Source organism: Paramacrobiotus metropolitanus, unplaced genomic scaffold, assembly GCF_019649055.1.
Source record: "Paramacrobiotus metropolitanus isolate TYO unplaced genomic scaffold, Prichtersi_v1.0 Parri_scaffold0000010, whole genome shotgun sequence".
Lineage (NCBI taxonomy): Eukaryota > Metazoa > Tardigrada > Eutardigrada > Parachela > Macrobiotidae > Paramacrobiotus > Paramacrobiotus metropolitanus.
In genome coordinates, this window is record NW_026570230.1 from 1,232,496 (window position 1) to 1,245,609 (window position 13,114).

General features: G+C 42.7%; 4 protein-coding genes across 4 annotated transcripts; all 4 read left to right on the top strand.

The window, feature by feature from the left end:
* The first annotated feature begins 13 nt into the window (after positions 1-13).
* On the top strand, positions 14-2,955 carry LOC129583249 (etoposide-induced protein 2.4 homolog). The gene is made up of 9 exons (XM_055474974.1): positions 14-710; positions 859-919; positions 1,085-1,151; positions 1,259-1,386; positions 1,507-1,629; positions 1,694-1,805; positions 1,903-2,014; positions 2,122-2,196; positions 2,506-2,955. The coding sequence occupies exons 1-9, from the start codon at positions 511-513 to the stop codon at positions 2,639-2,641; spliced, it is 1,014 nt and encodes a 337-aa protein (XP_055330949.1). The 5' UTR covers positions 14-510; the 3' UTR covers positions 2,642-2,955.
* A 401-nt stretch (positions 2,956-3,356) lies between these two features.
* On the top strand, positions 3,357-5,755 carry LOC129583307 (suppressor of fused homolog). The gene is made up of 2 exons (XM_055475072.1): positions 3,357-4,237; positions 4,875-5,755. The coding sequence occupies exons 1-2, from the start codon at positions 3,589-3,591 to the stop codon at positions 5,459-5,461; spliced, it is 1,236 nt and encodes a 411-aa protein (XP_055331047.1). The 5' UTR covers positions 3,357-3,588; the 3' UTR covers positions 5,462-5,755.
* Positions 5,756-5,863: 108 nt separating this feature from the next.
* LOC129583464 (uncharacterized) lies at positions 5,864-8,626 on the top strand. Its single transcript, XM_055475259.1, has 7 exons — positions 5,864-6,240; positions 6,338-6,432; positions 6,606-6,870; positions 6,953-7,285; positions 7,387-7,505; positions 7,948-8,206; positions 8,265-8,626. The coding sequence occupies exons 1-7, from the start codon at positions 6,201-6,203 to the stop codon at positions 8,624-8,626; spliced, it is 1,473 nt and encodes a 490-aa protein (XP_055331234.1). The 5' UTR covers positions 5,864-6,200.
* A 3,407-nt stretch (positions 8,627-12,033) lies between these two features.
* LOC129583465 (uncharacterized) lies at positions 12,034-13,098 on the top strand. Its single transcript, XM_055475261.1, has 5 exons — positions 12,034-12,076; positions 12,217-12,255; positions 12,343-12,367; positions 12,730-12,993; positions 13,080-13,098. The coding sequence occupies exons 1-5, from the start codon at positions 12,043-12,045 to the stop codon at positions 13,096-13,098; spliced, it is 381 nt and encodes a 126-aa protein (XP_055331236.1). The 5' UTR covers positions 12,034-12,042.
* Positions 13,099-13,114: the final 16 nt, after the last annotated feature.

Here is a 13,114-nt window from a genome sequence, read left to right on the forward strand (position 1 = left end):
TCACAGATGCAGTTATTAGTGTGATAAGTTTACTTATTACGACTTCCGTGAAGACCAGTTTTAAATCTAGTTGGAATCTAGAAGTGGTGTAACCGTTAGCCGCACTATCAATTCACTGGTCGGATGTTACGTTGATTTTGACAGTAGTGGATATAAGCCATCTGATCAGCCTGATGTTTTCATTTTCTTTCATTTTTCTTGTTGTTGTTAATGTTGCTATGAGTATCCAAACAGCTGTTAATTCTTTTTAACTTATTTTGAACAACATCTTTTGAAATACGAAAATGTTTTCAAAGTTGAAATGACCGAGAGACTACTTACTGGTGGTCTGAAATTTCTGAAAATCTCTGTTTCGCGTAGATTGATTGGATTCTGAATTATCGGTCGGTTATCGTGGTATCCGTATGTCTGCCTATCACTTATCAGAAGACGCATCCCACTATCCAGTAGCTAACTTTTGCTATGTCAGGACGTGAGTGAAATCTGTCCTCCCGAAGCCCGAATGACAGAATGTCGACCAAGGATCTGCAGGTGCTGGCACGCTCGTTCGTGCATGGTCTGCATGACTCCATCGTGGGGTTTGTCAGCTTCTACAAACTGGACCAGGTAGCAGCGAAAAGTGAGAAAGAAGAGCATCGAAATGTGGTTTTGACGGAGTTGCAGCGTCGCAGAGCGGAGAAGCAGCCAAAGAAGTTGGAAAAAAAAGACGAGTGAGGACTGCGAGGGCTATTTACTGATAGAACTCATAGTAGTTAGAAATAAAATCCGTAAGAGTACTTGCTGACTGTTTTATAATTTATCTGCAGGGTTAGTGGATAGTTGTTGTATAATTTATATCACGGTTGTATTCTTTTGCAGACCACCAAAAATTCGAAAACGAATTTTACAATGCTGCTTGCTGAATGGTGGCGTATTTTTGGTAAGCTGCTGCCGCTTATTACAGTTTATAAGTACTCGTACCAGCAGTTGCAGATGTTGGTTTTTGCAATCAGTAAGTTTTGTTGCTGTTTAAAAGATGAATGCTTTGCTTATTCCTTGGTCTGGAATTACGGGAGACGAACATTAATAGATATTTGTTTTGCAGGCCAGTATTTTTGTATTTAACCATATGATCCTACCGATTCTGGAAATCGTTACTCACCTCATGCTAGGTACGACTTGAACTGAATATTGTACTGATGTTGAAATGATTGAGATGACAGATTTTGTAACTTTGCAATCCGTATAAAAATTCATAAAAATCAAAATCCCTCTGCAGGTCATGAAGAAGGAATTCGCTCCACTGTGTGGTCCTGGTTATCCTTTATGTCTTCGTGGCTTTTCAAATTCCTCTGGATACTTCCCTTGTTCATACTCAGCAAAGTTGTCAGTTTTATCTGGTTCCAGGTGAGATTGAATATTTCAGAAAAACTTTTTTAGAGAATCTTGCTGAAATTATCGCAAATCATCGTCTAATTTTTTTCCGTTTATTTGTTGCGAACACGGAACATTGTTGCTATTTTGCAGGATATTGCCGACGCAGCATACGTAAAAGTGCACCGGAAACCATCGGCGATGCGTGTTAGTTTGGGAACGCTCATCGCTGATTTGCTGTTTAGTTTGCTCATCCAGACGCTGTTTTTGTGCCAGGTATGGCAAATTCGAAGATCACGTTGTACAGTGGAATGCGGCACAAACTGCGTTATTCTTTTAGGCGCAGTTGACATCTGTCCTACCTATTCCCGCAATGGCCCAGTTCCTGTCAATCTTCCATATTAGTTTGCTCAACGCATTTTATGCTTTTGAATACAAATGGCTAAATATGGGTACGTACAGCACATAATAAATTGCGTGGTGCGGTGGTGGTTTGCATGATTTTGGCGTTTTGCAAAAGAACCAGATGAACGGAAATGCGATGTTTAGGTTGGGAAGTGAATGAACGTCTGCATTATGTGGAAAGCCGATGGACATATTTTATGGGATTTGGGTTACCATTGGCCTTAGCAACATTTTTGGCTGATAACTACTGGATTGGGTAAGTTCTGGTGATATTGTTGGTAGGCATCTTTTTCAGTTTAGCAGAACCCCGTTTCGTTTGCTCGCGATGTGATCATACTTCTGTAATAATGTGTCTGTGTACAGTGGCTGCATCTTTTCCGTCCTTTTTCCTCTCCTGATCGTGAGTGCCAATTCCGCTTCACCTGCTTCTCAAGAAGCGTAAGTTTATAAAATGGAGCTATTTTTTATTTGTTTTTGACCTTTTTTGGTTATTTTGACCGGTTATTTTTGATTTGTTTGTTATTTCAGTGAAATTGGTAATTTGCAAGCTTTAAATTTAGAATATTATGCACTGGTGCAGTTATTGTCATACTATAGTGTCAGTTATGAGAGTTTGTTAAAGATAAAAGCTTTTAAGATTTTAACTGTGAATTATTAAGTAAGCCGTCATCTTTAAACTAGCCGATTTCGCTGTTACTTGTGTTATGCTATTTTGTACGCGGTGAACTTCAAAAGTTTTTTTTGCAGGCCTTTTGTCCTGCCCGTGTTCGCATTAGTCAGTGGTCTTTCGAATTACGTAGTCGGCCAAGGCGTTGGCCGCGCTCACCTACTTGCTCAGGGAGTGAAAAGTACCCCGGCGAAGGAACCATCTTCGAAAGATTAGTCAACCGATGCTCTAGTCTCTCGCACAACATTTTGTGGCCTTCCGCTTATTGTACAGAATTGCCTTTTTATGCTTCTTTTGGTTTACTTTTTTATCTTTTGATCATCAAGAGTTTAAGAATGGCACTGGTTGTCTTATGATCGCGTCCTAAGTTAGTTTCTAACTTGTAAGTTTTATGAAATTCCCGGAATGAAACCCCGGTTTTGGTTATCAACTAATAACTATGCGAGATTTCTGTACGCTAAGCTCTGAGAATGTGGATTTGATTAAATGGATCTACGTTTTGAAGCAAGAACATTGTAATGAGAACGGGATTCCGGCCCTTTAAACATTCTGCAAATTGCAATTCACCAAGCTCCGACGACCGTGATACGAAAGAGAATAATAATTTATTACTGTTTTTACAGAGTATAAAGTGCTGTACTTGAACGTATTGTACTCGTACTCGTACAAATATTGTACATAATTATCACGTACTGTGTAAATAGATCTGTGTTAATTTTCTCTTCTTGGAACAAACTGGTTAACAAGATGTGCGATTTTGTAAGACCGGCTTACCATTGCAATAAGTATGTACGCATGTGAGTGTGACCGCTGGTCACCATGTGCTCATTTGCGGAGTAGGCACTGGCACATTCGAACGAACGATAACCGCAAAGACAGTGTTCAATCGGATAATAAATTTATTATCACCAAAGCTACTGTATCATTTTCATTCATTGTCAGTTGACAATATTTTTACTTTTCTGTGGGGACTGTGGCGTCAACTGCCGTCAAGCCAACGTATTACGTATACGCCTGTATAATTGTCCTGCAGATTATAATTTTAAACATCCACTAAGTTTGGCATCTTCGTTTCTTACGCTTTCTTACCCATGATATATCTACATACGTTGCAATAACGATTACAGGTCTCCTGACGTTGCAACCAACTACAGAATCTCAATATGTCCAATTCAAGACAGGAGAAAGCAGCAGTGTCCATGCCGCCCGGATTATCGGCCATCCACACTGTGTGTCAACGATTATATCCCAGTCAAACCAATCCCATCCAGATGACATCCAAAATAAAATACTGGCTGGGGGGCCCCGATCCCCTGGACTTCATCACCATCTATCTGAATGCAGGCACCCCCGCGAAAAACACCCCCGAACATTGGCACTACATCACGTGTGGCCTGTCCGACTTGTACGGCGACGGGCGGATTCATCCCATCCCGGACACCATGGGCCTGGACGCCCCCTCGGGACTGGGCATGGAGATGACGTTCCGCCTGAAACGCAAAGCGGGACAGCTGGCACCCCCGGCCTGGCCAGGAGAGTTACTGCAGGGATTGGCGCGGTATCTGTACGCTTCGGGGAATAGCTTTGTCGCCGGGGATCATATCGCCTGGAATAAGTCTCTGGATAAGGCTGAACCGGACTCCGTTGTGCAGCATATCCTGGTGGCTGAGGATCCGCAGTTGCGGAGTATCGGTTCGGAGCTGGGGCGGGTGGTGTTCATGCAGTTAGTCGGGGTGTGCCAGGAGGAGTTGGAAGCAGCACAACACTGGAATGGGCGCGGTGTGCTGGAGCTGATGCGATCCACCGTGTCAGGTATAAATCGTAAGATACTATTGCTGCTCTTGCATGCCGATGTTTATGTTTCGTGAGAGCGATACAGTAGGAGTCAGTGACTCTGTGGGACATTTCAGCCAGAGTAGTATTAATTTTATTTTTCTTTAATCTGAGTAGATACGACTTATATGTTGTTGCTTTTTAATTTTTCGTTACTTGAACGTCACGTTTAATGTGATACATGTACAGTAACTAGAGTAAAGTGAATATAATAATATTACCATTTGTATTCGTGCAAGCGCTGTGATAAGAAATAGGTAACTAAATCTATTTCAAAATAACCATTTATCAGGGAAAAAAATATGTGAGGACCTGTTGCACAAAGTGGTAATCTTAAAGTCGTTTCGTAATTTGCTCTGGTAGCAGATTCGATTGACATACGGCACTGCTCTACGAAATATAACGATATTAATGGCAACCAGTGGATTGTGGTTGAGTATCGTTTTACCGTTTACGATCGATTAAAGCAACCGTTTACGTTGTCCAAGCGTTGTTCCGTTTGTACTTGCTAAGGCGAAGTCGCGATTATGATTATATGAACAACAGCAGCTGCTAACCTGATGCTGCAGAGATAATTTTCCGTACCGGATAACGAACAAAACTATGTGCTGTTTAGGTCCTCTCTGGGTCACTGATATGCAACGGACCTCTTCACCACTGGCCACCGACTCTCGTATGATCCAGTCAGTCCGCGACGGCATCACCAAAGACGGCTCAGACTTGAGCGGTGTTTCGTGCCGGTGCCGCTGGAAAGAAGTCTCCCATATACGCCCCACTCGACGTCCGGCCCCGCCGGCTTCTCCACTGCACATTTCCACCTCCGAGCACGATACCGTGCAGATGTCCCATCTGGCTTCCGCCCACTTGACCTTAGACTTTGAAGCCGGATCCCTGCTGTTGCTAGCCTTGGGTGGACGACTACTGCACAGTCGGCATTTCACCTTCCAGAGTGTCCTGACTGACCATGCTATCACGTTGGTATCGGAAGGGGTCAACGGTACACTAGCCCAGGAAGCGACGCCCTTCGTCAGCATTGGCCCGTGGCTGCAGGTGTTTCTGGATGGTGAAGCCATTCGGGAGATTGCCGATGATATCACCCAGTGCTCGGATGCCAGCGGCAAGTTCACCGTGGCCCGAGTGTTTGCCTGGCCCAGGATCAAGCTAAGCCTGACCGTTAGCGATGAACAATCGCTCTTCCTTTAAATTTATCATGTTATACTCGTAATTTACGTACAGAATATTAAGTAAGAAAAGCAACCCCTGATTATGTTAAGTAATTGTTGCTTATGTTAAGAGTGACGAAGCAGTGCCTTATGTCTAATGTCGACAGCAATTTTACATCGCTGGAACTTCCGGCTACTGTACGCTGTCGCCGTCTGTCGACCTAAAACAGAACAGTATTTGTATAAAAACAAGTATTTTGCACCGCCCATGTGAATTTGTCGGTGAGCGTAAAACGTTTGATAAGAATGGATGAATGGATGTTATGTAAGTGCATGAAGATACAACTGCAAGAGAAGCTGCAGAAGTTGAATCCTCACAATGATCTGAGTGTAATTCGTGCTTATACTACTCTGTACTGTGTACACTCGCATATTCGAGGGAATTAATGGATTTTCTCTTGACAGTTTTATAGCTGTTTTTCTGTTTTATAGTTAAAAGCTTCAGATGTGACCTAAAATTTCTTTAATGAAGAAACAAGTAGCCGCAGAAGTGTTGTTTAATGGTTGTTACTATGCTTCTGGCAATTAGAGAATTTTTAAGAAGACAAGGGCCGCACTAAATGCGCAGGTAACAATATCCGGCAGAATATAAATATTTTCAGAAGCACTTAGTTAAGAAGTAAAGTTGATTTCCTGCAGCGCAGTGTCGTACTCTACATAGTAATACTGGGCTGTGGTCGTAGCTTGTGCGTACAAGATTTTATGGATTTCTGACAATCATGGATGCTTCCATGGCTTGTTGTTATGTAATTCTTTTGTGTAAGTTTAATGAACATTACATTTGTGTACACAATATCAGCTTCTCTCTAACATAATATATTTATATTTATCGTGAGTTGTTTGCATTATTTTGCAGTTCTTGCTTTTAGCGCCAGTTCTCTTGCTCAGCAGTGCAGTCATTCTATCCTTCCGTCGACTATTCCACCGATTGGCTCTGATAATCCTAACCAGGTACTGACGCTTTGCTTTTTCAACTAAACTACGTGAAAACTGTAAATAATTACGATATAATTTATTTCTCCCATTACAGTAATCACAGTCCGCTATTTGATATTCATTTTTGTAATTATTATTTACTGGGATGCCAAAATTTTAATAGCAAATTGTAATGTATATTATCGTAGGCAGACGGGCAATGGTACGTATACCGACAAATGGGAGATTTTTTCGGCTACTTTCCTCAAATGAAAATCACCAGTGTAGCCCCGACGGTCGATCCATTTGACAATCTGCCGTCATGGCTGCAGTGGTGGGAAATAACCGGATATGTCAGCCCGACGGCAGCGGGATGTGGTGACTCGGCGGAGTACTGGTTTTTCACCGGAACATACTCCAACGGAGGAAAACAAATCGGCGATTTAGGGAGCAATCAAAACGATTACATCATGCGTGAGTATTTTGCGAAAAATCAAGTACGCTTCCATCACGATGCATTTTAGGGAAAAATCTCTAAAAAATGTGACCTTTGCAGGCCCGACGGATTACGTTGTGCTTTACCATGACTACAGTAGTCTGCTGGTCATCTATGGATGCCAGCGCGTGCAGTCGGATGGACTCTGCGCCACACCGTCCATCAATGTTTTAACTCGCAAACGACCCGATCAACTATCGACCAACGACACCAGCAGCATCGATGCGACGGTTACTTCCATTTTTTCGAAATATTGCGTCTCTGCACAAGATCTTTCCCAACCATGGGCTTCTCAAGGCGCCGTCGTTAAATCCCCTTGTGATTTCATTGATCCACCATTTTGCATTGGTCAGGACATCCAAGGAATGAAGAATACCATAGTCAATACAACAAGTAAGAAAACTGCTCACACTGCCACCATTTTTTTATGGGCATACCGATACGTATACGAAAATTTTTTTGAAAATTTTGCGTCATCATTGGTGTCCGCGCAGGTCAACCAGCCGCTAGCGGATCAGCTAACTACTCGTATAGCGCGAGTACTACCGCTGCACCTGCAGGTTGTAAATGGCCGAATTCAATGCCGTCAGCAGGACCCATTGACCCGACATTGGTAAGCAGCTGACCAAAACAATCTCGATAACGATCGTTACATATCATGTGCGACTTTAAAAATTAATGGATGCGCGCGGGCGGTCAAAAACTGCCGCATCATGGCAGAAGCCTTTTCGCGGCGTAAATTTCGAAACGCTTTGCCGTTCGTTTTATAAGCTCAAGCGTCTTACTGAGGAGGTATGTATACAACTGAGAGCTTCCACGCCTCACTATAACTAATAAAATGCAGTAATAATCATCATGCAAGAATGCAGAATATAGAATGCAGTAACAATCATAAGAATGTGATTATATAGAATGCAGTAATAATCATCTCATAGAATGCAGTAATAATCATCATGTAGTGTAATGTACGGTATCTAATTTTTCGACATGCTTGGACAATGCAGCAAATGTAGTAACGATTTCTGATAGAATGACGCGTTTGCGATCGTTGTCAGAATGCCGGACTGTATTGGGTGTATCGGAGAATTTTCTCACCGGAAGCGATCCCGGTCAACCAACAGGTGACATACCACGACGTAGGACCGTCCACCTCGCCACTGGTCAATGATTCAGCGCACACCTACTGGATCGAGTACGTTAACTACGACAGTCTCAATTCCACGGACTGCGTGTACGGCTTCTTCGTGGGGACGATCGGACAGAGCGGACTGCTAACCGGACTGATTATACCGAACACGGCGGCTGGAGCACCACGTAAGCGGTGTGTACGCGCTTTCGTTACATTTAACCGGATATTTTCTACGTTCTTTAGAGCCCTTCACCCTGATGACCCTACATTCCGATCAGACATCGGTCCTCTATTACGGATGCGGAGCGCCCAATCTGCAGACGGGGATCTGCGATGCGCCGGTCGTGGTGCACAGTATTCGTCCCAATCCACTGCAGATGAGCCAGGCCGATAAAGATGCACTGGATGCGTTGGAGAATTCGTTTTTTAACAAATATGGTTGCAATGCTGCCAATGACGTAGCGCTGATTCTGCACACGGCTAGCAAACCTCTGTGTACTTTTGTTGCACCCACGGAATGTATGCAAAAGCACATAACCGGCTACGAGCAAGTAGCCAACGCTAGTGCTACAACCGGCACAACATCGCCGTCAAATAAATATTAAATTCTTAATTAAATCGGTGCTCGGATTTATGAATGTAAACTTGTGACAATAATCAGGCGGAAAATCACGAACCACTCAAGCACTGAGCACCTCTCAGGAACAGACCGTTTAGAATGATGGTTCGTTTTCAAACAATTGTTGTGCCATTCAACGTGTTGCCAGTTTACTTTGCAAAATTTGAAATTATTAAGCGCGTCTAAGGTCTCAGGAGCCGGGCATTAGGGTTAATACAACCACAACTAGTTGGGAATGTATTTCACTAAAAACAATTGTTGCCCGTCAAGAAGCGGTGGGGTTTTCCGAAGTAGCGGGTGGATGTTTTTCTGGAGAAACGGGTTTTCGTCTGCATGTAATTCCTCTCCGGATGCACTGTCGCAAAGCCAGCGCTACAGCTTGCCGGTATTGTGGGCTTATTGTCAGTAGGATGACCTGCAACAAAATTCAGCAATAAAACACCACCCCAGTTAAGGCAATCGAATGTAAAACCACCTAGCTGCATCGCTAAGTTGGACCTTTAAACAATAACACTACGTAACCGGTCTGTGAAGGAAGCCGATTGTTAAGAGGCACTCGTACCGGAATGATGAGAAATCCGCATGTATATGAAAATCTCAGCCAGACTGTTATTTCTGGTGATCGATTGTACACTTCCGGCATGGACGCCACAAACACGGGTATGGTGAGAAATCCAGCCGCATCAATAAAATATTGGACAAAGGTCACGAGTGCAAAGGCTTGGCGCTTTCTTGTCATGTTGGTCGATGACCTTACCGAAGGTTGGGCATATAACAAACACTTTAGCTGATTAAATAAGACTTTCGTTCCCAAAACAATGTAACACAATCCGGAGATGGACATGGGAATGTAGGTGCCCACCGCTGTCACCATTACTCCCGCAAGGTTGATTTGCGCAAAACTACACACTCCCAGACGATTTCGAAAATAGCCACCCGATACACCAAAAACCGGCGGAATGCTCCAAACCGTCCCGAAAAAAATTGCCAAGGACGTGATTAATGTAAGAAATTTTGCACTATACCATGTGCGATATTCGTGCGGAAAAACAACGGCACACAAGCGATTTATGGCCAGAATTGTTTCTAGCCAAATTATGATGCCAAACAGCGACAAAAATATAACCATTACAACGTTGCAGTAGGCGGCTGGCGCTCGCCAACAACCAAGTAGTCCTCCATATAACGGTAGGGCATACGCAGGATACGCAACTACGGAAGCGAATGATTGCATTAGGAGTATTATGGCTACCAAGATGTTGGCGCCCTTTCGAGTCTGCTTCCGGTTAAGCACACTGAATCCCAGAACGAAGTTGACCGTACTGGCGCTGATGCAAAGGATGAAAAAGATGACTATCCATGCGGTAGATGACTGTATGACCACGTCCCCAATATGAAGATTAGTGGTGTTTGAAACATTGAGTGGTGTACTGAAATTCGTATAAGAGGGAGCTGCGCAAGACATTTTGTGCAAAACTGCAGACGAGACTGACAGTTAACACCGTACTGATCATGACATTATTGCGACAACACATTCAAAATGCATTTCATCGGTACCGATCCTTGCATTTTTTTCTGGAATATGCAATTTTATATGCTCGACGTGGCGATCCAGATGCTTTCTCCTCCGCATTACCGATTCCGGATGCAAGTAAACGCTGGGTATATAGTAAACGTCAATAATGCACAATATCACGTTGAATGACACATTTAAAGTTTACGATTTATCCCTTGTCTTCCTGGTCAAAAGGATTCCGTGTAATAAATGCACCGTCAAAGGAACCAGAGTGCAATTTACAAATGCGGTACACATGGTATTGCAAACATGTTTTTAGAACCTAGAGGTACAATACAAGGATAGTATACTGTTTACGCATTAATGGCTACTGCCTAATTTAATGTTATCGATCTGGTGAGTGTTAGATTTCGGGTTGGGAAGACACTGCCGTGACGGATATGCAGCTTATCTTGCGCTTTAATTGGCATTTTAGGCTAACTGGGACGCTGTATCTGTAATGTAATACGTGGCGGTGCATTAGAAGCGAGCATGCGTAAAGAGATGGAAAACGTGACATCAACAAGGAACGTTTCATCTGATAATTGAATTCATCTTCAAAAAGTGTGTTCTTGGTAAACTGCTGTCCGGTGGAATTTTGTTAGGTCTTTCAATTCACTTTTGTGTACTTTTAACATTTTTAGCAAGAAAAGCGTCTGCGTATTATACATGTCCCTGTACACATGTTTTCACCAAAAAGTTGGTGACTGGTATTATATATGCACACATTTAGGGCGGAGTTAAAGTCACGCAATCACAAGCCAGTATGCACACTGTAAGTTGTACCTTTAATGAAGAGGAGCGTGCATCTGTTATGACGCACACTCGGAAGTCAACTCATCGGGAAATCCGTAAATGCACTTTAAAAGAACAGTCAAACTTGGGAGCGTGCTTCCAGGAATGACGATGAATGAACATTGAACAAATAATGTTCTACTTCGGGAAAAATAGGTGGTACGATTCTTACCGTAGTTTAGGTTATATTTAATCAGCTGTCATCGTGATATAAGTTAGTCCTTCATTATCACAGTACTCTGTTTGCATTGTCCTTAAATGTAAACAGCAGTCAAGCTGGGAAAACGCCTGTTCTCAATTACTTGACCGGATATTGCGGTCGGCTAAAAAACCTATCGCACAGCGCGATTAATATTCCCTAAAGGCTAGGATCGACCACACAAAACTCACAGATCATGCGCCACAGCGAATTCTGTCGTGCTACCGTTAGCAGTAAATATAGGCAGCTCATTCTTGTGAAGGTTATGAAACAAAGCCAGAAAAACTCAGTAATAAATGCGTGGTCGTTACATGGATAACGTTACATGGATAACGCTGATGTGTGGGGTGTTTGCTGATACGGATTATACGCAGTGCAGAATCGACAGAATTTGCCATTTTAAAATGTTCTCGCTGGTTTCCGGTTTCTGACAGAACCAAGTTTCTTCATCTTTCTCGAAGTTACCTTATTGGTCAGTCAACGCCCTCTCCGTGACCTTTCTGGGACCTTTTGCGTGGCTGAAACGATGCAGTTGTGAATTATGTCGGTGATCAAATGTCAGCTGCTCATAATAATAATGTGCGTTATGCTGCGTGCGCGTGTATGTCTCGCAAAAAATCGAACCTTTTCCGTGGAGATTATCACCTTTACGGCAATCAGTAGCATTAAGATGAGCATATCCTGGCCATGGGTTGCGCTCATGTACGACGACGCACTGGATAATATCCGAAGTGAATTTCCTGAAAATTTTGTAATTACCCAAACCTACCTTACGGATCCCTTATTTGAAGACTGCTCCGATATGACGGCAGAAGCGAGTTTTCTCGTATCGCAAAGATATTATCAACGCCAAATGATACCGAACGTGACAGTGCTGTTATATTCCGGTAAGATTGCAAGACTATCAAAAGGCGCAAATCCTTTATGTTGAATATTTTTTTATTATTAATATTCGAAGTCTCGAGCAGAACTTATTATATTTCAAACCCCACCTTGTATATAAATGTGCTTTGTTTTGCGTGTACAGGTTGTACCGAAAGTATCGAGCTCAATGCTTTGGCAGCAGGTAAGCCGATATCATATTACTGGTAATCGAGCGATTATGGAACCGTAGAATGAAGTATTTATTGGATGCTTTTGTTTTTTTTTCTAGGGTGGAATATCCTGCACTATACAAGGTTCAAAGTTGTTTGCATACATGATACGAATATTCATTTAATTGTGACGAACGCGCATTATGCACATTTATCTGCATCATTTTCTCAGGCTATTGTAGAAGTCACCGACTGTATTATTTAAGCACGTACTATTCATCGTATAGCTTCTCTAACGTAAAGAAGAGTAGTGTATGCGCAGTAAAGTAATTCAACCTGTAACTGTAAAATTTTCAGTAGTAATAATTATTTTGATTGGTACAATACCGTAACCGCGCGAAAAATGGCGTATTCTGCATGCATATTAAGTTCAAAATAAAATTTTACATTATTTTTCACCGTCTACTTCTTGACGTACGCACATTTCAATTTTTTACATTTTACAGCACAGTCGCTACGGATGTATGGACGCAAACGCATGGATTTGCATCCACCTGGATTACATCGTCATTACTATCGCTAAGCGCTCTGGAACAGTTTGTCGCCAAAATATTCGAGACGTACCAATGGAAATCGGTGCTCTTGCTGCTAGACCGGACAGAGTTCTCTAATCAGTGGTTTATTGGCGCTTCTCAGACTGTCGCTTCCAGCATCGAAAACCATATTCGCGATTGTCAGATTTATCGACGAACGTTTCTGGACGAGCGAAGGCCAGACAACAGTACCAATATGGACTTTCTAATGGAAGCCAAGCAACTTTGTCGCAGTATGTACGTTTTACAAGTTGTATTTACAGACAATTGTACAAGTGTTGAACGGTCATTGCAGTCA